General features: G+C 50.2%; 8 protein-coding genes across 8 annotated transcripts; 2 read left to right on the top strand and 6 right to left on the bottom strand.

Moving 5' to 3' along the window:
- Positions 1-122: 122 nt before the first annotated feature.
- On the bottom strand, positions 123-1,919 carry ASPVEDRAFT_57649 (FAD-binding oxidoreductase; the record flags this gene model as incomplete). Its single annotated transcript, XM_040815363.1, has 7 exons — positions 123-446; positions 517-712; positions 761-789; positions 836-1,087; positions 1,136-1,218; positions 1,263-1,376; positions 1,421-1,919. 7 exons carry the CDS (start codon positions 1,917-1,919, stop codon positions 123-125), a joined length of 1,497 nt encoding a protein of 498 aa, XP_040674380.1.
- A 2,222-nt stretch (positions 1,920-4,141) lies between these two features.
- On the top strand, positions 4,142-7,761 carry ASPVEDRAFT_180095 (exoribonuclease II). Its single transcript, XM_040808854.1, has 3 exons — positions 4,142-4,391; positions 4,437-4,780; positions 4,832-7,761. The coding sequence occupies exons 1-3, from the start codon at positions 4,218-4,220 to the stop codon at positions 7,440-7,442; spliced, it is 3,129 nt and encodes a 1,042-aa protein (XP_040674379.1). The 5' UTR covers positions 4,142-4,217; the 3' UTR covers positions 7,443-7,761.
- ASPVEDRAFT_404142 (uncharacterized protein) lies at positions 7,645-8,625 on the bottom strand. Its single transcript, XM_040812151.1, has one exon. It carries the CDS (start codon positions 8,238-8,240, stop codon positions 7,797-7,799), a length of 444 nt encoding a protein of 147 aa, XP_040674378.1. The 5' UTR covers positions 8,241-8,625; the 3' UTR covers positions 7,645-7,796.
- A 109-nt stretch (positions 8,626-8,734) lies between these two features.
- On the bottom strand, positions 8,735-10,129 carry ASPVEDRAFT_47750 (uncharacterized protein). Its single transcript, XM_040813856.1, has 3 exons — positions 9,516-10,129; positions 8,979-9,451; positions 8,735-8,927 (listed from the first exon to the last, which is right to left on the bottom strand). The coding sequence occupies exons 1-3, from the start codon at positions 9,969-9,971 to the stop codon at positions 8,813-8,815; spliced, it is 1,044 nt and encodes a 347-aa protein (XP_040674377.1). The 5' UTR covers positions 9,972-10,129; the 3' UTR covers positions 8,735-8,812.
- Positions 10,130-11,793: 1,664 nt separating this feature from the next.
- On the top strand, positions 11,794-12,484 carry ASPVEDRAFT_156240 (uncharacterized protein). The gene is made up of 2 exons (XM_040808515.1): positions 11,794-11,998; positions 12,076-12,484. The coding sequence occupies exons 1-2, from the start codon at positions 11,805-11,807 to the stop codon at positions 12,290-12,292; spliced, it is 411 nt and encodes a 136-aa protein (XP_040674376.1). The 5' UTR covers positions 11,794-11,804; the 3' UTR covers positions 12,293-12,484.
- A 717-nt stretch (positions 12,485-13,201) lies between these two features.
- On the bottom strand, positions 13,202-15,597 carry ASPVEDRAFT_156239 (uncharacterized protein; the record flags this gene model as incomplete). Its single annotated transcript, XM_040808514.1, has 7 exons — positions 13,202-13,590; positions 13,639-13,748; positions 13,802-14,194; positions 14,251-14,559; positions 14,647-14,869; positions 14,927-15,033; positions 15,081-15,597. 7 exons carry the CDS (start codon positions 15,595-15,597, stop codon positions 13,408-13,410), a joined length of 1,842 nt encoding a protein of 613 aa, XP_040674375.1. The 3' UTR covers positions 13,202-13,407.
- Positions 15,598-16,955: 1,358 nt separating this feature from the next.
- Positions 16,956-18,113, bottom strand: ASPVEDRAFT_156238 (uncharacterized protein; the record flags this gene model as incomplete). Its single annotated transcript, XM_040808513.1, has 1 exon — positions 16,956-18,113. One exon carries the CDS (start codon positions 18,111-18,113, stop codon positions 16,956-16,958), a length of 1,158 nt encoding a protein of 385 aa, XP_040674374.1.
- A 352-nt stretch (positions 18,114-18,465) lies between these two features.
- Positions 18,466-20,181, bottom strand: ASPVEDRAFT_47747 (alpha/beta hydrolase). Its single transcript, XM_040813855.1, has one exon. It carries the CDS (start codon positions 20,128-20,130, stop codon positions 18,886-18,888), a length of 1,245 nt encoding a protein of 414 aa, XP_040674373.1. The 5' UTR covers positions 20,131-20,181; the 3' UTR covers positions 18,466-18,885.
- Positions 20,182-20,711: the final 530 nt, after the last annotated feature.

Genomic DNA, 20,711 nt, shown 5'->3' with positions numbered 1-20,711 from the left:
TGATTACACTCCGAGAGTGTGAAGATCTCCGATTCCCTTGATTATATAGTGCTATATTATGTGAGTTCGCCTGCGCCTATAATAGCGGAGACGGGCTATATATTACTAATTAAATTAGTAGTCTATCCGAGTCTAAATCCACCACTCGTCCGTGTCTGGAAGAACTTCTCCGGGTCATATGCCTTCCTCGCTTTAAGCGCCAGCTCCCTGGACTGAGGGTCGATACGGCCCCAGTAGTCCTGCGAGCGGTAGGCATCGTTCATGAACAGCGGACGATAGACGTCAGGCAGCTTGCCCTGCTCTATTAAATCGGAAATGGCGATGTTCATTTCGCTGTAAAGGTTCTTGGTCGCAGCGTCGATCCTGTTATCGCTTGCGGAGACGGCGTAGGAGAAGTCGAATTCGAAGATTAGGTAGTCTTGTCCGGGGGGGAAATTGAGCAGGTCCTATTGTGAAACAAATGGTTAACGAGGGTTTGGGTAGGTACTAAGGGGGTGTGGTTTCGGGTATACATACCCCTCCTTTGGCTCTGGCCTTCTCGGTGATGGTGCGAGACATCGGTTGCAGAGCCATTGAGGCGATGACGTTCGGGACGTCGATAACCGTGTTGCTGATGTTGAACCAGGTGTCATACAGGGTTTGCATAACCTCCGCTCCTACATCTGCGGCCGGTAGGGGAGTTGTCTCGGTGGTGATTACGTATCGTTGGCCCCTGAGTAGTTAGTTTCAGTGTGTTCATGTTGGAATTTAAGGTACATACTTCAAGACAAAGAGGTTGTTGTTTTTGAGCTGTTCCAGTTAGCCAAGCCTACAAAGAAGATCTGAGGGGACGCACCAGATCGTTGAATGAATCCCATGTTTTTGTGGTGTCGAGAGGATTCAGGGCTGTGAAGTTATCGAAGACACCCTTGGGTGGCTCAGGGCCATCATAGAACAGGAACATGATCCAGGTGTCGATTAGGGCAGCGTGGTCGGCTGTCACGATAACGGCCGCCTTGTCGTCAGGGTAATATTCAGTGAAGTCGCGGACGGCTTGCAGAACATCGGGTGTCTTGTCAGCAGTGAAGACGTAGTTTCCACCCCAGACCTATTAGATGTCAGCAGTTGCTAGACCGACAGGGTGCGAGAGGCGGACCTTTGAAATCGGGTGCGTTTTAAGTTTGTAGGAAGTGACGATGCCAAAGTTGTTTCCACCTCCCTTGAGAGCGGCGAAGAGATCTGTCTTGTTAGAGCCGACCATAATCAGGGCAAAAACCGCTCACCAGTGTGCTCCTCCTCGTTAGCGTTCACAACAGTACCGTTCGCCAAAACGACCTCAAAGTTGACGACATTGTTCGCGGCCCACCCATACTGGGAGCTTAGGAAGCTCAAACCAGCTGCTCATGTCAGCCATTGCCACTTCCACGAGCAATTAACGTACCTCCAAGCATGTAGCCGCCGACACCTACTTCACCCATTCGGCCACCTACCACTGCACGACCACTATTGACATCATCCAGTCCCTGTTGCGCATCCTGCCAATCCAGCCCAGGGCCAATGAGAGCGGTTTGATCATCCGGGTTGTAGACAACCTGATCAAGATTCTTAGTCGATATAAGCAGGCCATCCTGGATACTGGCGAAGCCATTGTTGGGCATGTGGCCGCCCGACTTGACCGCAAAGAGGCCATCGGTGTTGTGCAACTCCTTGACAGCTGCCGACACCTCCAGGCTGCTTGACGGGTATGCGATACATGTTGGACGGAGGTCACCACAAGCAACTGACCAGTAGTTGTTCAGTTCGGATCCATATTGGATTGCGAGCGGACGCTCGACCTCTATCCCTTGTGCCTCGAGCGTCGAGCAGATATCTGCAGTAACCAGCGGGGTAACGGCCAGGGCCACTGCAGCGCTAGCACGCCAGCTGAAATGTCGGGTCATCGTGATCCAAGTAATATATCGCAACGATGAAGCCGTCACTTGTTTAATCGACTAGTGACCAGGATATAGCCCGGGGTACTCGCTGCCTCATATATACACCGTACATCGACCCTGGGTGGAGTGGAGATCAAGGGGACCAGGAAGCGGCATTTGACCGAACCACGCCACATGGTACAAAGGCGAGTGCCATTTGTAGGAATCATTTTCGCAGTGCACACCGAATCCAGACTACGCGAAGCGAGTTCCGCAGGATGGCCGTTGGAAAGGAGCGAGAACGCGGAGGTGGAGATTGACTAAAAAAAGTGGCCGATTGGGTGAAACTGGCGACTCATGAAGCTCGTGAACTCGCAGTCGTGTCAATAAGGCGAGTCATCGACGCGATCGACGTTCGGTTAGAGGGTTGGTGGAGCTGATGGGGGCTCTCGGGGGATACCGACCAAATTCACGGTGCAGTGTACATATTGGTCCTAGTAAGAGCTGGAACCCCTTTGCCCAGAATTGGAAAACGAAGCCTTTGTGGCTATCTAGTCGACTGCGCTTCGCGGTTAAGTAAGGTACAAACTTATGCCGAAGGATCGATGGTCTCAGGCGATGGATGATGGATGATGGAAACATGGTTTCGGCCGAGCATGTGGAAAGACGCCAATTTAGCTTGGTGATCGACAGGTCCTCATTCTGCTTCGATGTGCTTGATATCTAACTTGCTCCATCGTCGGCATGCGCTGTTAAGCCGCATGTGACATGTTTGACCGTGTCAAGGAAGCCAAATATATACACGTTTCTGACGATATGTCGAGGTTATAACTTCATTTGTAGGCTTTCGGTACACCTATCTTGAGCTGGTTCCGGCCAATAGGTTTGGTTTGAGCATTTTGACCGCAAAGGGCGGCTACATATACTAGGGATGGAGAGCTACTGTTCCAACCGCTGTCTAAGCGATGTCGAACCACTGGGGCTTGAGAAGGATCAATTGGCGAATTGGGTAGAGACATAGACGGGAGCAGGCCCATGCAATGCGGGGAATGAGCCTCCGCACCGGCTGCTTACCTCTATACAGGAACATTGACCGAAAATGGAAGCAGGTTATGGTGGCATCCTACCGAGTCGGAACCACCAGAGTGCCAACCTCTGCTCTGACGTGCTGATGCTGACTCGACAGCCTTCATTTGGACGTGATTACGAGCCGTCGCTCGGGTTGACTACGCCCTGGAAATGTTTCGCTGCAAGCCTGCGACCAGTAGCTGCTCTGGAGAGGATTTTTTGTGACTCGACGGGAGAAACCTGTTTTTGCTTGAAAAAAAAGGGGCATCCCTGCACCGTCGAATTTAGAACCTACTCCGAGTAGATAAACGACGACGGCGTTGAAGTGCGGAGGCGCGAAGCCCCTTTGGCGTTGGCTCCGTCCATCACATGTGGAGAATTGTGGCTGTCAACCGAGGGTCTCAGGCTGTAGAAGGTCGATCCATCCACTTCCCCCGTCTGCTCGCGGGATTGGGCTCCAGAAGCCCACAAATTATGGGAAACTGATGGATGCCCGATATCGGCAAGATGAGGATGATGCTAGCAATACCCTCGATTGCTATTTCATAGCGGGAGACAGTCAAGATAAGGGGGGCGGGATGGGAGCGAAACCGGGAGACCTGCAAGGTGAGTACGTATGTGCTGTGGTTCGGATTTTAGAAGATGGCCGTATTCCGAGATAGACAAGACGAGAGGAACCTAGCATGATTGCATCCCTGCCTTTCCAATGGGGTTCGATTGGCGGCTTCCAGAGGCCCAACCGCAAAGCCACGATAGGTTCAAAGTTCAAACCCTGTCACGCGAGCCGAAATCTAAGACCTCCGTGAAGAATCGAGAGCGATTGCGATCTAGTGTCCCGCATATTAGGCGAATTCAGTGGACGTCCTCCGTTGATCAGGGCGATATGAATGGCTCCTCGTCCTTATCCTTGAGTGACGAGTTCGGTTGCTTTCTTAGGGATACTTGACGGTGGCTGCTAAGTTCTTCAGTATCAATTGCCATGATATGAACCATAAAATTGTTGCACACCGCAGCAAGATATTATGATAATCTTGATAAAAACTCACGAGGAGGACTGAGTAGAGCTGCGAATGCCAAGACTGTTTACTACATACACGTGATGTCATATGACTTCCAGACCGCTTTGGCGGTGAACCATTTACTGCCCGTTATATTGTCATTTTTTGATCGCTGCAGCGTCGCGACTTTGCCTCATAGCCTTCTCCGCTCACGTCTGCAAAAAACGATTGCTCTCAGTCGTATGATGGATACTGCGACATGCCATTGATACTTTCCAGAGCCCGGGCTTCCGGTAGGGCGATCGATCTGGGCCGTGTTTCCAGGTTCGGCCGTCGGGTCTCCGCCGGCGCTCGTCCGCGTTCAACTCTATGGAACAAACCAGCACTGAGTTCGCCAGTGACAGCTCGGCGGCATGCAAGTAATGATGCTGAGGTTCGTATCCATTTATGACAATTGTATCCCGCTAACATTCTCCAGAACGCACACGCAGACAGCAGTCTGCTTTCACAGCAATCCATCGCGGACATTCGACTGAAGAACGAGTTTGAGGAGAACAGGGATATCAGACTTTATTTACGGAAATGGCAGGATATTACTCCGAATGTCTTGGACCCCGTTCGTCACATCGAAATAGTAAACCCATCGGGGCACCAGGCGCCATGGGTTGGAAATATGATCAACTTTGGCTCTCAAGAAACCGATGCGACAGAGGATATACTCCGGCAGACTGAGGAGGATATGTCCGAATTTCTTGATGTTGATGACGCGGGAGAGGGTATGCATGATTATCTGGAACCAGGCGACCTGGTAGCTTTCAAGACGTCAGTACTCCCTATCTTATTACGCCGGGCGTTGCTAATATAGCAGCACAGCCTTGATGAAGTGTTGAGATTTAATATATATGTCCGGTCCGTCGAAAAGCAACAACAATTCTACACGAGCAAGGGGAAATGGCGCATCGCAAATTCGAAAGATATTGACTTCGTGGTAAAAGGGTTTGCAACTGTGGCCGACGTCGCCCCATTGCTTCGGCATTTTCCAGATACCATCGCTGAGCTGCAGCCCGAGATGCAATCTGCGATCGAGGGTGGAGTACCACGGGAAGCGGGAGCTCATCTCCTCCAGATGGTTGGCAGTTTTGCTTCACAGGTCCATGAACTGTACCTAGCCAATTCCACTCGCTTCGACAGCATTCACGACATAGTTGCTGACGACGAGAAGCAACTACAAATGTCCCTGGATGAGCTCTCTTGCAAGACGCTAGAAATTGAGACCGACCAGTTAAATGATGTGATTCGTTACGCCGTTCACCAGGCAGCTCGCCAGTTCCCCTTCTTAATCGATAAGGACCGAAGTACCCTTTTCACCAACCAATATGTCATATATCCTCTTCCCTTCTCAACGGTACTAGAGAAGGTCATGGCTTGGTATCACGAGCACCAGCGCTTGCTCGTCTCCACATCTTCGGGCTCCGGAGATTCCACAGAATTGAGAAATAATCCAGTGCAAAGATTCGTAGTCAAAGCACAGCGATTGATCCGACAGAGCCGGAAATTCAGATCACCGACTACGGTGGGTAATGTAGGCCCGTCGTCACATCGCTTTCTTCCTGGACAGGACAACAACCCCGCATCGTATCGGGAAATGCTTACCGAAGCTTTCACCAGCAGTGATAAACTTATTCTCAGATTCCTGCAGCTTTGGTGCACTCCGCCAAGGAGAATGTCCGCCGCTGCTCTACGGTCCGCTGGTTCGCACATCCTACGTTCAACGGCCATGTATAGCGGTGTCGAGCTAAACGCGGGAACAGCCGCTTTGCTACTGCAGGAACTCGGGGTGTTTACGCCGTGGGAGAACTTGAGCGTCTTGGATCAAGATTTGGGCCTTCCCGGACATGGGCCTCACTCTAATGCTTTGTGGAGCGAGGTTCAGCAAGAATGCGATAAGCTTGAGAAGCATGGACTCCATGATAAGATGAAGAAAATGCGGAAAGACTGGGGCAAGCTACCCGTGTATTGTGTTGACGCAGTCGATGCGGAGGAGATTGACGACGGTATCTCCCTCGAGCGGATTCCAGGGTCGGACGATACATTCTGGATCCGTGTCCATGTTGCTAACCCATCTGCATTTATCGATGCCAACGGCACGATCATGGACTATGCAGCATCTCGAATGCAAACGGTCTACGTTCCAGAAAGGACCTATCCCATGCTGCCTAAAAGTCTGACACAGAGTCACTTCAGTTTGGCTCCTGGCCGACCTTCATTGACATTTAGCGCCAAGATGAACCTCAAGGGTGAGCTTTTGGACACAGAAGTAACCAACGGCATTGTCCGGAATGTCATCTATCTCACACACGACAAGCTCCGCAGTGTCTTTGGGGTTAAGCCATCAGAGTCCATGGCACCGTTAACTGTCGGAGGGCAGATTACGGACCAACCTGCGCGTACCGGCCTTCGTGATAACCCATCTCCTGAAGACGAAGACACGTTCCACACTCTACGAAAAATAATGCTCGCATTCCGCGAACAGCGCCGGAAGAACGGCGCCATGGAATTACCCCAATCAATGGAGACTCGCGTTTCAGTCAGCGCTGGAAATGTGCCCATGAAACCAAACGACGTCCTACTAGAAAGTGCTGGCTACATGCTAGGCGACCCGATTATCCAACTATACCCGCAAAAGAAAGACCCCCACGAAATTCTTGACATGACCAAACACGACCTTATATCCACAATCATGAACCTCGCCTGTTGGGTCTCCGCCAAGTGGTGCGCAGAGCGCAACATCCCAACCGTATATGACGGAACCTACTACCACCCCGAATACACTCCCGTAACCAAGGACAACATCTCGGAATACGGCGGCCAGGGGTACCTCCAACTTGCCGCCCCTCGAGGTGTCTCATCATCCCATCCACTCCCCCATGCCCCTCTCGGCCTCGACGCATACGCCAAAACAACCAGCCCCCTACGCCGCTACACCGACCTCATGGCCCACTACCAGATCGAAGCCGCGCTCCGCTTCGAGCACCAGCACGGTCGTCCCATTGACGCAGAAACAGACCACTCAGTCCTCCCATTCACCCGCGAGGCGGTCGAAGAGTACATCTCGAAGTCCCGCTGGAAACGCAACCGCATCCGCGGTGTCGACCAGGCCTCCAAGCAGTTCTGGGCTTGCATGCTGCTCTTCCGCGCCTTCTACTTTGGCGAGTGCGAGCTGCCGAAGACCTTCGAGTGTATCGTGCACAGACCCTTCAACCAGACGCTGCTGGCCGGGGCGCAGTTCGACAATGTGCACATGGGCCAGATTACTTCGCTGGGTGTGCGATGCTCGATTACAGCGCCGCCTGAGATGTCCGATATTGATATTCTGAGTGTTGTGGAGGCGAGGATTACCGGTGTGAACCCGGCGCGTGCGATTGTTACGATGGAGGCGACGCGGGTCGTTAGGCCGTTTAGGCGCGTGGGAGAGTGGGCGTGATTGAGCACTATGGCATCTGTACTATATATCAAGGGATGGAGTCCCGACATCGCCAATACACTGTACATTAGAACAACCACTCAATGATAGACAAATCTGTACACTACTTACAAGGTTATTTGAGCGAGCCCAGATACTAGGCTCGAAATGCCTGCAATGAACCGGATATCATATCTAGTTCCTGTCTTGGGAGTACCCAATAATCGTACAGAACGGGTTGAGTTTGTTATTTAATCTATTCACCAAGTGTTGTATCATAGAGCCACTCTTTCAGTTTCTTGGTTCATTGAATGTTCGCATGGAGAAAAAAAAGACCAGCACAAAAAAAGGGAGAAAAGGAATTGAAAGAAGGCGTCAATACAATGCTCGAACAAGTTGGAGAAGTAGACCAGAGATACATACAACCCAGAACTCTCCGCTGAAAACTGGCCACTGTGCCTCCTTAGACGTCGTTGACGCCCCCCAAACAGCAGCAATCCCAACTGCAACAAGGGCAACATCTCCCATATAATTCTTCCCAGCAGACACCTGCATAGCCAGCCCAATGACAAAGAAGAACAGACTAATGGCCGCAGCGGCAAGCCTGAAGCTCTGCCTACCAAAAAGTAAGACCAAGCCGATAAGCAGGTCGATGTATGGTGTAATAATGGCAACGGTCGAGCCATCGTCTGGAGCATGGTATGTTTGAAAGGCGTACCACCATGGTACGAACTTGCCGTGCGAAAAGCGGGAGAAGGCACCGAGGAAGAGAATGACAGAGAGAAGGCTGACTGAGATGTGTTTGATAAGGGAGGACATTTTGGGTTCACTCCTTGGAGGAGAGAGACGGATTGACGTTGTTCTTGGTTGGAAGAGGCGTGAGGCTGATCTTATAAATGGCTGGAGTGGGGGTTGCCCCGCTAAGGAGATCCTTCGTCTGCTTCCATATCCGACGGGACGCCTTGGTCATAACGAGTCTGTCTGCTAAGTTGTCTTGATCGTGCTGATTGGGCAGCCAGAGAGCCCTGGCGTGGAATGGGGGCGGAAAAGGTGCTGGCAGTCGAGATAGAAGCGCTAACTCAAGCCATTTATCCTGTAGGGAATGTAGACCGAGGCTAACAGTAAGAGATTATATACTCATAATAGGAAGGAACAACTGACTGACCAAGTCCATAGCGCTTTCCTTAAGGGAATGTGCTGAGGCTTAGGAAGGTGCGGCTGTTGGTTCCTTCCCAACCAGATATCTACAAAATAGGAAGGACCCATCGATATAAGCCAGGGTCGTTCTTTCCTGGAGTTGATGAAGGAAGGTACCAAGGCAGATATTAGTTATATATCTTTAATTCGCTATGCAGGGCAATGAAATCTATGGATACAGTCATCGCTCGTCACTAAAGCGACTTGAGAATCTGCTCGACTTCCTCGTCAGCTGCCTCGAGAATATGCTCCGGCGCATACTGAGGCTTCCACCCAATGTTGCTGCCATGCGCAGCTGTGAAATTGCACCTGCACCACACATTAGCACTGTATCACACTGAGGCAAGGGAAGAAACATACCCTCCCCCAAGCTGAATCTCAACAGTTCCATTCCCCAAATAAAGCCCACTGGCCATCTTCTCCAACCCCGATTCATCCGCAAGCTCGACCTCAGCGGTCTCGATGACACCGCGCTTCGCTAACGCCTTCGCAAATGCCTGGTAGATATCATCCCATGCTACACTCCCTGACGCAGCAAGGAAGAACCCCTCTTTACCATGCCCAACGTCCTTACCCTGCAAAATCTGCCGTAGAATCTGAAAGTAGAGCTCGGTGTTGTCGTGAATATGGCAGACCGGCCACACCGGCCGATCCGAGTCAACGCGGTAAACGCGCCCTGCGGCCTTTGCGGCGCGTACAATCGCTACGTCTTGGATTGAGATGCGGTTCCCGAATCCCTCGCCTTTGCCGTAGACGATGCATGGGGCGAAGATGTAGCTCCGTACGCCGGCGGCGTCGGCTGTGTCGATTATGTCGGTGTTTGTGCGCACAATCTGTCAATAAGTCATTATTATTGAATACAAAGCATACAGTGTATTGTAATTAGATGGTACAAACCTGAGTAAACCACGGATAAGGCGAGACGGTGGTCTTCTGGATCTCATACAGCTGCGGGTCTGTATCGAGCAGCTGTTTCGCGCCGTCCATGCCAACATGCGAGCTAAATGCCTTTGCACCGGTGGTGTGTAGGAAATGCACATCGCGCTTGGTCTTATTCTTGACCTGCTCCAGGGCGCCGATTAGGGCCTTTTGCGTGTGGACATTGAATGCGTCGACCAGGAAATAGACTATGCTGATTTCCTTCTGCACGATGGTGCGAGTTAGCGTTTCAAGGTCCTTGAGGTCGAGGATGAGTGGTTCGGCGCCGTATTCCTTTACGGACTGGGCTTGCTGGTCGGACCGCACGAGGGCGTAGAGCGTATTGTATGCGGGCAGATTGGCGGCTTTCCAGCGGGCGAGCAGAGTGCCGCCCAGGTAGCCTGAGGCGCCGGTGATGAGGATGTTGTGGGACATTGCAATTGTGTTTGTGTTTGTTTGTGGAGCAAAAGGCTGTGTCGAGGAGGTTTATAAGTAGTTGGATGACAAATGGACAGGGTGTGCTTATTTAGCCGTTAGTTCATCATTGAGTTGGTTGTTCATCCGAGTCCGCGTGCGGCGCAATCAACTCTCCGGGTCTTGGCATGCAGTATACACTTGATGCACTTTTACCTATAAGTCTACAAAAATTATCTTTGGTATAGACCGATAAATAAGTGTATACTTGAATGCACTCGATATTGGTGTCACTAGTGGTGGATAAGCGTTCCCTGCACCTTGAGTAGTCAATACTTGTTAACAGGAAGACTTAACTGAGGGACAACTGTGTAATAGTCACCCGGGTCGTGGACTAGTTAGGATACGGACCACTGGGACTTTGCAAGCCCTAGTTTAAGCATCATAATCTAAGGCAAAGAGACAGGATTCGGCTTGGCTAGGAATCCGTGCTTGTGCAATTCAGAACAGCTGGGTAAGACGCCGTGGCTAGCCACATGAGTAGAACTATTCCCAATCACGAACTGATAGTGCCTCGAGTCGGGGTCCTGTTGTTGAGGGCCGTTGGGTTAGTGACTAGGGCCAGTTTCCGCTGGTTAGCTGGAGCAACGGATTTACTGATCATTGGTACTTTATTATTCAATAATTGACCTCGTTGGACAGAACTTAGAATGTTAGTAAGAGGTTCTGGCAATTGTCATTGGAAATACGAACGACCGCTACTAAAATTGATGCCGTAGGTGTGACCAGAAAAAAGTGGGAAACGGGTGGGCAGTGAATAATAGTGTAGCTGTGAAGACAGAATACTCTTATCATTATGCCAGGTCCCCGTGGCTGCCCTCGAACTTGTGAAGGACCCTGTTACTCACAGCGGAGTACCTCTGGGCACCTGGAAAGGCTTACCAACATACCTAAGCCACCATGACAGTGATGAAGGAGCTCTGGGCCAGTCCATATCTGATTGGCGCCTCCGGTGGTGTCTGTCTTTGTATTTGTAGCATTCACTTTCATAATCGGGGACCAAAGCTTTAGTGTTGTGGAGAATGGAAGAATAATGAGCGGCGCCGAACCCACCAGCATGAAGTTACAATCGCTGTCTGGAAGTCGATCGATTTGTATTGGGAAACACCCAAGTACATCAACCTACCCCTGACATTCAGATGCAGTATCATATTCATGGATGGGCGCAAGAATGGCGAGGGCCGGTATACCGGATATCAAATACCAAAAATAAGTATGAAGCAGCCCCCACGAAGGGACTGACTGGGGATCGCACTAGACGAGTCTTAAATCCGATTGCGACATTTCCATTTCGTCCGATAAGTTGGGTGTTGAGGGTGGGCCTGCTTAGGTTGATTTCCGAGCTTGTTTCCTCGTGGTGGTGGTGATCACCGCGATCTATCACTGCTGGTTGTGCACTGCCATTCTTTGGCTTACACTTGGACTGTAAGCGACCTGCTCTGCTCATTGATTACCTCGCAGTATCCAAACTCCGAGAGGGACACCATAATGGTCTGGTTCCGCGGAGAACCGCCCGCAGTCACTCCAGTCAGCCACTCCACGCACTTGTATGCTTAACCACTAGCCAGTAACCACAATGCTCAAAAAGCCAAGTCCAAAACGCAGTGGGGCTGGCTTAAGCTGTTAGTTTGTTAATGCGACGAGTTCTTAATTTCCCGCGTGGACCAAAGACGCTGCGTTGCGTTGCGGTGGATTGCGAAGGCGCAGCCACACCATATAAATCGTCACTGCTGCTGCATTTCGAGTACTTATACCTATCCTGTTCGTCGTTTCTGCGAAATATCCAGCATCATAATGCCGCCCAACTACAGTCCAGGCACGGACACCGATTACCAACGCTGGCTTGCGAGCGAAAGTCGCCGCCCTTCAGACGATTCAATACCTCCCTACGGACCCTACGAGAATGATCCCTATGAAGCATACGATGGTGAAGACGTTCGCCCTGATAATGTCGCCTCATACGAAGCCATGCACAAGGTTACGAATCCGTATGTTTACTCTATAACCACCAAGTTTGACATGCACAAACAAAAGACTTGCTTTGCTAACTTGACTTGCGTCTTAGAAGCCACAATCCTTCATTAAATCCCGATACCTCTCGACTCCTTACATATCGACCGTGCATCTCAAATATGGCCGTGTATTATATACTCGTCGTGGTGCTTCTCCTGGTATTACGATACGCCTGGCGGTCGCGGCAGAGCGAAGAGCTTGAACACCCGAACCGGCCTCGAAAGGACAGTTTGCGACTGCCACGGCCGACCGATCGAGCGAAGTTTTGATGTGGAATGCATGGGAATTATTCCGTCCAGCAGCTACGTACGCACTGCGACGGGCCTGGAGCCGGTCGCGATGACGTGGGTCTGCTATGATGCTTGCTTACTTGGACTCTGGAGTTCGGCTGGGATGATCCACTTTGGCGTTAATTTGAACGGTTGAAAAGTGACTGAGTTTGGTTAAGGTATGGTGTTGGGGATCACTCTTTTGGATTTTTTTGTATCTTTTCTGGTTGGTTGTGATGTACATTAGCTATTCTGTCTTTGATACCACAGCAAGTTCTTTTGTCAACGCATGAATACTGGCTCTGCCTGGACTGGACGAACGATGATAACCCGGTCATTAATTTATAAAATGAAAACCACTTGGAGCGATGATCAGCGCAGATCCACCGGAGAATCCAATGCGAATCAAGAATCAAGCCTTGGAGAAGGCGACAGGCTGGATCGTAAGCGACTCGCATCTATCCTGGCCAGGCGAGTCATGGATATTTACTCATCGAATAATCGATTATTCGGTAACTAACCAACTAACCAACTAACATGATAGTGGCAGCCACTAAGTAAGAGGTGTCGTTTAATGTCCAAGACCTAAGACGTCATCCAGGATTACTGATGTTAGCTGCTAAACAGTCAGGCAGACAGTCCATGTCCAAGTTCAAATAATGTAGGGCGTTCTGTATGGTGACCATGGTCCACATAAGCCACCTGGAACCACTTCTCGGAATTAAGCCTGGGGCTGATACTATCAAACCCCACCGGCGGACAAGGCACCAGTGGTGCCTGTTGCAGCGGTCCTGGCGTTATGTCGGGAACGTGGAAGCCCGGACTGGGAAATACTTATAACTGGTCAAGAATCTACTCCAGGACGAGGGATGGCTTCTTGGGATTTTGCTTTTTACGTGACGATATCAATTCATCCACAACGGCCAAGAAGCTGGTTCGTATTTAACAAGCTAAGCACAAAAACAGATAAAAGTCACCTGGAACAACAACCCCGAGAACGCCTTCGGCATTCCTAAAAAGAAAAAGAAAACCCAGAGAACAGAAGGCGAAAACAATGACAACTCAAGAGATTTGTCGGCGGGCAAGACTGGTGCTTGATGCAGCAAGTTGGGGCCCTAGACCGGGCTGCCATCACTCTTTGTCAAGCAGAGGCCAGTAACCTCTTCGACCGTCGGCTGACGAGACAGTTCGTGTGATGGGACAGGGGAAAGAGTTGACGCCTCTGTCATAATCTTGTGCAGGAGGGAAATTATGTGAGAGCCCTGACTTTCTCCCCAGTGAAACTGTTCAATATTGACCTGAACTAGTCAGTACCTGTTTGCCATATTGTTAATTAGGTATCTTACATTCCCCGATGCATCCAGGCGAATAAAGTCCCAGTCCTCGCTGTCAGTTGCGATCCCATATATGGGGGTCTTGGCCCGCCCAGCTTTGTTGCGAGCGTGCTGGATAAGCGCTGGTATAGCTGATTAGCATCTAACATACTAGCAGATTCAGGAAGTTTCTTACCTAGGTAGGAAACGGCCTGCCATCGGCCACCTGCCAAGTCGCTTCTCTGCTTGGCCTCCACGACCACTAGGTTGGTCTCGGCCTCTTTTGGATTGCCATACCAGAAGGTGTAGTCCATGCGGCCCCGGGTCAGCCTTTCTGCGACCTTTCCCTCGATGCAGGTTGGGAGTACGTAGGCGATGTTGGTCTCGAGGGCCATATGGAGGCTCTTCCGGCTCGGCGGGATCTCTGTTGACTGGCGCTTTCCTTTGCCCTTTACGCCATCGTACTGGCCGGACTCTTCTTTTACGGAGGAGAGTACATCTAGAAAAACAGCGTCGACCATGAGTCGTATGGCGGCCTCATTTCTATGGGCCTTGCCGTAAACCAAGTTGATTTGCTTGATGGTCGTTGCTGAGTATTGGATATTAGCTGGATTTCTCATGTTAAAAGATTAGAACTAGACTTACTTAGATGGCTTGAAACCTCACAAACGTTCCAAGGGTTGATTCGCCAATAGTCGGGCCTATTAAATTCGCGCGTAAGATAGAAGGTGGTGAGCACATCGAAGTCTTTGATATCTGTTACGGCCAAGGTTTCAATATTCTTTTTGCCTTTATTCCTGTTCTCGCTGGCTGTTTTGACCAACATCTCGACCCGGTCTCCCACAGCCTCGCCGCGCCTTGTGCGATTAACGATGTCTTTGATACCTTCCCTTAGCTCCGATACCCAGGTCATTTTGGCGTAGGGGTATGATTTAGAATGTGGTATGGAGTAATCTAAGAAAACCGTGAGAAAAAGTTGATGCGATTCAGTATCGTTAGAGAAGCAAAACGAAGTGAGGGACTCAGGCTTGAGATACTTACCCTGGGCAGAAGATGGGAATATATCGTCCTCTGAATCCGTCTCCTCTGAATGCTTGTGTTGCGCTGGGCACCACACCGTTGCCATCCTCGCACATTCAAACCAGTCCAATTGTGGCTCTTCAGACTTCATCTTCATTGTGACTGAATGGTCCATGATCTTGCCAATAAGGTGGACAATAGATTGGTCTCCACCCTGCAGCCAATTCATTGTCAAGGAAGAGTACTGTCGCGAATACCCATGTCAGCCTTCCTTTCAACTAAATAGGAATAACACACACACCTCATGCTCATTATTCAAATGAAGAAAAGTCCATTTCAAGCCATTGGTGACGAGTCCATATGTGTCTCGAGACATAGGCCGTTTTGCCCGATTATAGTGAATCATTGCTGGAACTTGGTCAGTATATCTCTCGTCATTCGAGGCTTTAACTAACATATGGCAGCAAGAGCAGCGAGGTAGTATCGTTCCTCCACCGCATCATTCATTGCCTCATCCACTCGAAGCACGACAAATTTCGTTTGGAGCCCCGCTGTATCCCCATACCATAGAACGTAGTCGAGCGCGGAAGTCCCAATACTACAAGGGTTTGAGAACGCCACCGGCACGGAGATGAACTGATTTTCGGCCCAGAACAGCGTTGCCAGCTGTCTTCTAGCATCGGACTCGGCTTGCGCATCGCAGGTCTTGAGAAGCTTCTGTTTGGCGATACCGAGGGACATTACGAGGGTTGCGTCGATGCGGGCTCTGGGATGGAGACTGAGGATATCGTCTGTAGCTGAGAAGCCGGCGATGTAGTTCTGTAACAAGGAATCAACGGAGGCAAACCGCTCTTGCGCATCGACGCTGGTCTGATCAGTGTTCCATACGCTGCTGCTGGGCTCAGTACTCGCTGCGATGCCGCATTTCTCCAGGAACTGGCTGCTAACGTTGATACCGCCGTTGTGCTCCATAGCTGTGTGTTGGTATGTTAGGTTGTGGGATTAATGCGTTGGGTGTTGCTGGACTTATATTCGACCTGCCTGACTCATATTTCACTTTTTCTGGACTTTGATTCTGGTAACCTGTGGTGGCGTGTTCAGTTAGGGTTATTGTTAAACCTTGTACCTGTCATGATATTCACCTGCTTTGGTGCATATACCCCTTTGCCAGAACAACTATCTCTTACTGATAGAATTTACTCTATTGCTGATAGATTTTAACCAGTAAATTCTTAAATTATACTTGAAGCCATCCTAGAAACATCTCCTATGCCCTAAACAACCGGTCGTCTGGCCATTTCAACAAGGCGAAGTGATTTACTCACCGTCACGCCTGTCAAGCTGCATATAAATGGCCAGAGACTAGACTAGCTAATATGTAACTGCTGTCTACGTACACCCTGTCAGTGAAGTGTCCGCACGTGAGATATTTCCACCTATGGGTCAGGTTGCGAACAGGAGTTTAAAGCTGGTGGTTTCAGTGCAAGCACCGTCATTAGACTTTACACTTGAACTGGTTCAAATAAAGTGTTTAATAACCTGAAGGTTCAACTTGACTCGACAAACTCGGAAATACGAGTCATCAGTGCCGCGCGGAGGCTTCGTTTAGACTTTAGAGGCAGTCGGGTCTCGGAGATACGGAGAAAGTTACAGGTCCAAGTACAGACACCTTGTCAGGCACTGTATCGGAAAGTGGATTAGACCCCGGAATTACGGTGGAACTTGCAGAGAGGCGTGATAGACCCTGGGGATTTGCTGCGGGAGGGCGGGATTGCGTGCTCGCTTTTAACATTGGATCGGCGTGAGTTTATATCGACGGTATATAAGAACTTTTTGCCATATTCCTGTCAATGTATTGATATAAGAAATGCTGATATTATTACTCTGTCCATGCTGCAGCCTGTGGGGGATTAGATGTGGGGAGCTTACGCAGTGACCTACGTATGTACTTGCGCTTGCGAAATACTAGTACAGTCACCCTGAATATCGCTACCAATGCCAGTACGGAGTAATGGAATTTCCTAACACTGGTAAATAGCATGTCTAATTCCGACTCTCCAATGGATTGCCTGCAGACTGCCTGTTCAGTTTCAAACCAATATACTACCCCGATTTACAATGGTGTACGGTCGCGAACAGCGATGGCAGATTGTACTCTTTGCTGGTATACATGTTTATAAGTATATCGCGTGCGTAGATGAGTATACCTAGGGAATCTTGTGTATAGAAGACGGAATGGTATCTACACTACCAGGCTAGCCCTAACTATGGCCTACGAAAATGAGGATTAGAATGAGCAGGATTAATAGTTATTGAATGTTTTTCACTATTTAAAGCCAGTTCTGTATGTCAAAAGTAGAGACACCATTGTTTCTATCGCCCCCCTGCCACTGCACCCATTCCTCAACCTCGTCCTCATTTTCGTCCTGCACCCAATAAAGCATCAGCTCTCTGGCGGCAAACACATCCTCTAGGCAGTCATGGCCCCGAGAGCTCTGCTGAACAGACCGCCCAAGCAACTGGCTGCTCAGGATTTGCAGTGACAACCGTCTAGGACGTACCCCGTAGGCTCTGTACTCTGCTTCCCTGGCCGCAAGCTGCGCATCAAATACACGCCAGTGCGAGATCCCCAACATCTCAAAGTCATTCTCCAGGGCAAACCCGACCAAAATGGTGTCTCTATCCACAAAGTTGAACAGAGCCTCCCGCGCCGCCGCCACATCTGGAAGAACAAGCCCCATCTCGCGATATTGGTGGAAGACCTGGCCGGTGAGTCCACTGTGCTGCGTACGGTATATAACCTTACGATGCCCCGGCTCAACAAGAAAGTCAAGCAGCACTTCCCCTGTCAAAGCGTCCACTGCACAGACCTGCGCAAGCACACTGATATCATCATTCGTGATGCCGACAAACTCACAATCTATCGCCACAACCCTCCTCTTCCTGTCCTTAGGGTCTGGGCGTGGGGCACGAACCCTGCCCGCCAGATACCCTGCATTCGTAAGAGTAGCATAATCATGACACTCATTCTCCAGTCGAGGCAAAACCGTCTCCTGCTCGCTTCCACTCAATATACTCCAGTTCCCTTCCTGAGCTGCGTTCGGATGCCCCGAAACCGCAGCCACGGCCTGTACGGCAGCGAACCGGTCTCGGGATCTCGCCTCTGCAATCTCCAGCTCCCTCCTCGCTACCTTCTCTCTCTCTTCCGCTTCCTGTCTTTCACGGTATTCGTACTCAGAATAAGTGGTGTCGTCGGAATCCGAGAGTTGATAGCTGTCCCGGCTTCCTAGCCACCAGGCTTCGTTCTGCGCATAGTAGTACATCTCCCTAGCTGCTGATTCCTGGGCTTCTGCCTCAGCTAGGAGTGCTTTCTTTTCGGATATAAGACAGAGCGCGGCGGTGTTGGTTTCTGAATTTGATGTTAGAGAGTTTGTCTGCTCTATACCGCGGCTTCCGCTGGACTGCGCGCGCTGGCGACTTGCGGCCATGGCTCTGTCGAAGCGGTGGCCGCGTTTGGGGCTTGTGGGGATGGGAACAAAGGGGGGACATTGTGGATTTGGTCCATACATTGTTAGTTATTGGTTAAGGAGGAAGGGTTGAGGTAGGTGGCGAGCGTAGGGCAACGTTGGGTTTGGGTTGGGGTGGAGATAGAGAGCGTAGTGTAAGCAGATGATAGTTCGGCAGAGGATCGAAGGAACCTGGAAAGCCAATAGAGCAGAAGGGCGGTTGACTGTTTTATATGATGCGTTCCAGCCATCTTTGATTCTTATTGTGAGTGGCTTGTTTGCTGTTGTTCATTGTTATGTACCCATGGTTACGTGGCATTGTGTGAATAGCTGTCTTGTGATATAGAATGTTGGCGAATCTAGCTTATTATGTTGGAGCTTCACATATGTAAATATTCATAGCAAATGAAAGCAAGAATAACCTTTCTAAACAGTAAACCAGTGAACTAGGGTAATAACTTACAGAGGCCCGAGTATAGGTCAGCAGATGTCTAGAAGGGATCTAGTCGCCGAGGTAGTGCTGCGTAAGCTGGCACATTTTCCTTGTTCACAAGTCAAAGAAATCTGGACTTTGATTGTAGAAAACGAGCTTTGGGCTTTATGGGGTTCTTTGTGATAGGAGACATTAACTATTCAAATAAAAAAGTCTTTGAGATAGCAAATGATTGGGTATTGACAATATCAATCAGGATGTATGCTCTTGTCTTGAATGAGGAACTATATCAATACCTTACTCGTTGGATTAGGGTATTTGTCAATGTCCAGCCGATGAATTCATCATGAAATCCACCAAAGCTGTTCGTCCGTCTAGTTTCAGCGGACCCTCAATATGCATTGCTCCTTTCACGCTCTTTCTCTCAATATCCAACCCTGATGCTTTCGCTTTCTCCTCTAACTGATCTGCTACCCATAATGGAATTACCTCATCGCTTTCAGCAGTCATTAAGAATATCGGAGGGACCGATATCCTTTTTGAAGAGTCTGTCTCTGAGGGAGCTGCGGTTTTGTAACGAGCCATCTGCTCCAAGCTCGACGAAACGTCCCAATTATTCCATGAAAATGGCCATAGATAGCGGTAGGGTAGCCATTTCTGCGGATAGAGGCTAATCAACATGTCTTTGATGCTCGATATCGGCGCCTCAAGTATCAAACCTGCAATCGGCGGCTGCTTATTCTCGGCTGGACGGGCAAGAGTCTTGACAACCGCTGAACTCGCAACAGCCGCTCCTAAACTATGTCCCCAAAGAACAAGACTGACATCTCTGTCCGGCTGCACGTAGTTTTCCGAAACCCAACTTAGAAAAGCCTGGGCATCCTGCTCAATCCCAGACTGCGTCGCCCACCCCGACGACTTCCAATACCCACGATACGACAGCGCAACGAGAATAAACTCCGTATCTTCGCCAGCCGAACCAGACGTCTCCTGGATTGCCTTCATAACCTGAGAAAGCAACGGCAGCCGCAGCGGTGTCGAGCCCCCATTCCCTTGGAAATAACAAATGACCACCCTCTTCCTCAACCCATCGCGCAGACCTGTCTCACCAGACCGACCAGGCCGTAGGCTCGCTGGAAAGCGCCCCTCGCAAACCGCCAACGCCGTCCCGTCTGAGCTTCGAATACGCTTCTCCGTCCATTCCACACCGCGGAACTCACGCGCATAGTCTGCTATGCTTTCAGACCGCGAGAGCGGGGGCAGCCATGACAGATAGAGCAGTTTATCTTGGAGCACGACGATCCAGAAACATTTCCATGTCCACAGTGCCACCAACAGGCCAACGAAGATGGCTGGTGGGATAAGAATAGGTGGAAGGGATTCAGTGAAGAGGCTGCGTTTTCCAAGTAGTGTTGGTGGTTGGTGGGCTTGCTTCTTCTGCGCGGCGATGGCTCGCTTTGGAGACGTGCGTAACGTGCTCCATTGGTGCAGTGGTTTCGTTGAGGCCCTAGCTGTAGACTTAATAGGGCAGCGTGGAAGCCGCCATGGCGTCCATCGCCTGATCATAAATAATTGGATGGATGTATAGTTGGGCGAAGGGCATGGAGATTGAATTGACGATGGCGGTTGCAAGACGACACAATATGCAGATGACTAAGCTACGCATGTGGCCTGCATAAAAGACTAACCGAGTTTGGTTAATCATCACACATCCCTCATAGAGTCATACTCTCTGTTTTCTCTCTTGATATCACCTACAATGCAGAACTACACACAGCCAGCGCTTTTGAAACAGCTACAGCGGAATCTAATCCGCAAGTACCAGGTCCATGGCGGCCGCGTCGAGGAAATATGGCAATCCTTCGGCCCTGGCAGGCGTGCGGAACCTTGCCATCAGGGGCGGAGTTTTCGCAGCTTCAGCTTGTTTGAACAGCTGCCGTCCTTGCTACTGTGTACGGCAAGGGATCCTTGAGAATGTCACGCCACAAGGGAGACCCTGGGGAGGGGGGGGATAAACTGAATTCATTTGATAGCGAAGCTTAATCCTCGTATTTCCGTCCCCTTTGATTCACTGGCATGAGTACCATTTGACATGGAGGATTAGCTGAACATATTTGGTATTATTGGGATACAAAGACGAGCACTCA

Source organism: Aspergillus versicolor (assembly GCF_001890125.1).
Source record: "Aspergillus versicolor CBS 583.65 unplaced genomic scaffold ASPVEscaffold_16, whole genome shotgun sequence".
Lineage (NCBI taxonomy): Eukaryota > Fungi > Ascomycota > Eurotiomycetes > Eurotiales > Aspergillaceae > Aspergillus > Aspergillus versicolor.
The sequence above is the reverse complement of the archived record's forward strand: the minus strand, read 5'-3'. Positions and strand labels throughout refer to the sequence as shown.

What these genes read in the sequence shown, in the direction of transcription:
- ASPVEDRAFT_156240 (XM_040808515.1), top strand. Translation starts at nt 11,805, where the DNA reads ATGCCGCCCAACTACAGTCCAGGCACGGACACCGATTACCAACGCTGG. An exon ending in ATGCACAAGGTTACGAATCC is followed by an intron (nt 11,999 to 12,075) that starts GTATGTTTACTC and finishes CTTGCGTCTTAG; the next exon opens with AAGCCACAATCCTTCATTAA.
- ASPVEDRAFT_47747 (XM_040813855.1), bottom strand. Translation starts at nt 20,130, where the DNA reads ATGATCAGGCGATGGACGCCATGGCGGCTTCCACGCTGCCCTATTAAG.
- ASPVEDRAFT_47750 (XM_040813856.1), bottom strand. Translation starts at nt 9,971, where the DNA reads ATGTCCCACAACATCCTCATCACCGGCGCCTCAGGCTACCTGGGCGGC. An exon ending in CTTATCCGTGGTTTACTCAG is followed by an intron (nt 9,452 to 9,515) that starts GTTTGTACCATC and finishes ACTTATTGACAG; the next exon opens with ATTGTGCGCACAAACACCGA. An exon ending in GAGATTCAGCTTGGGGGAGG is followed by an intron (nt 8,928 to 8,978) that starts GTATGTTTCTTC and finishes TGTGTGGTGCAG; the next exon opens with GTGCAATTTCACAGCTGCGC.
- ASPVEDRAFT_404142 (XM_040812151.1), bottom strand. Translation starts at nt 8,240, where the DNA reads ATGTCCTCCCTTATCAAACACATCTCAGTCAGCCTTCTCTCTGTCATT.
- ASPVEDRAFT_180095 (XM_040808854.1), top strand. Translation starts at nt 4,218, where the DNA reads ATGCCATTGATACTTTCCAGAGCCCGGGCTTCCGGTAGGGCGATCGAT. An exon ending in ATGCAAGTAATGATGCTGAG is followed by an intron (nt 4,392 to 4,436) that starts GTTCGTATCCAT and finishes AACATTCTCCAG; the next exon opens with AACGCACACGCAGACAGCAG. An exon ending in GACCTGGTAGCTTTCAAGAC is followed by an intron (nt 4,781 to 4,831) that starts GTCAGTACTCCC and finishes ATAGCAGCACAG; the next exon opens with CCTTGATGAAGTGTTGAGAT.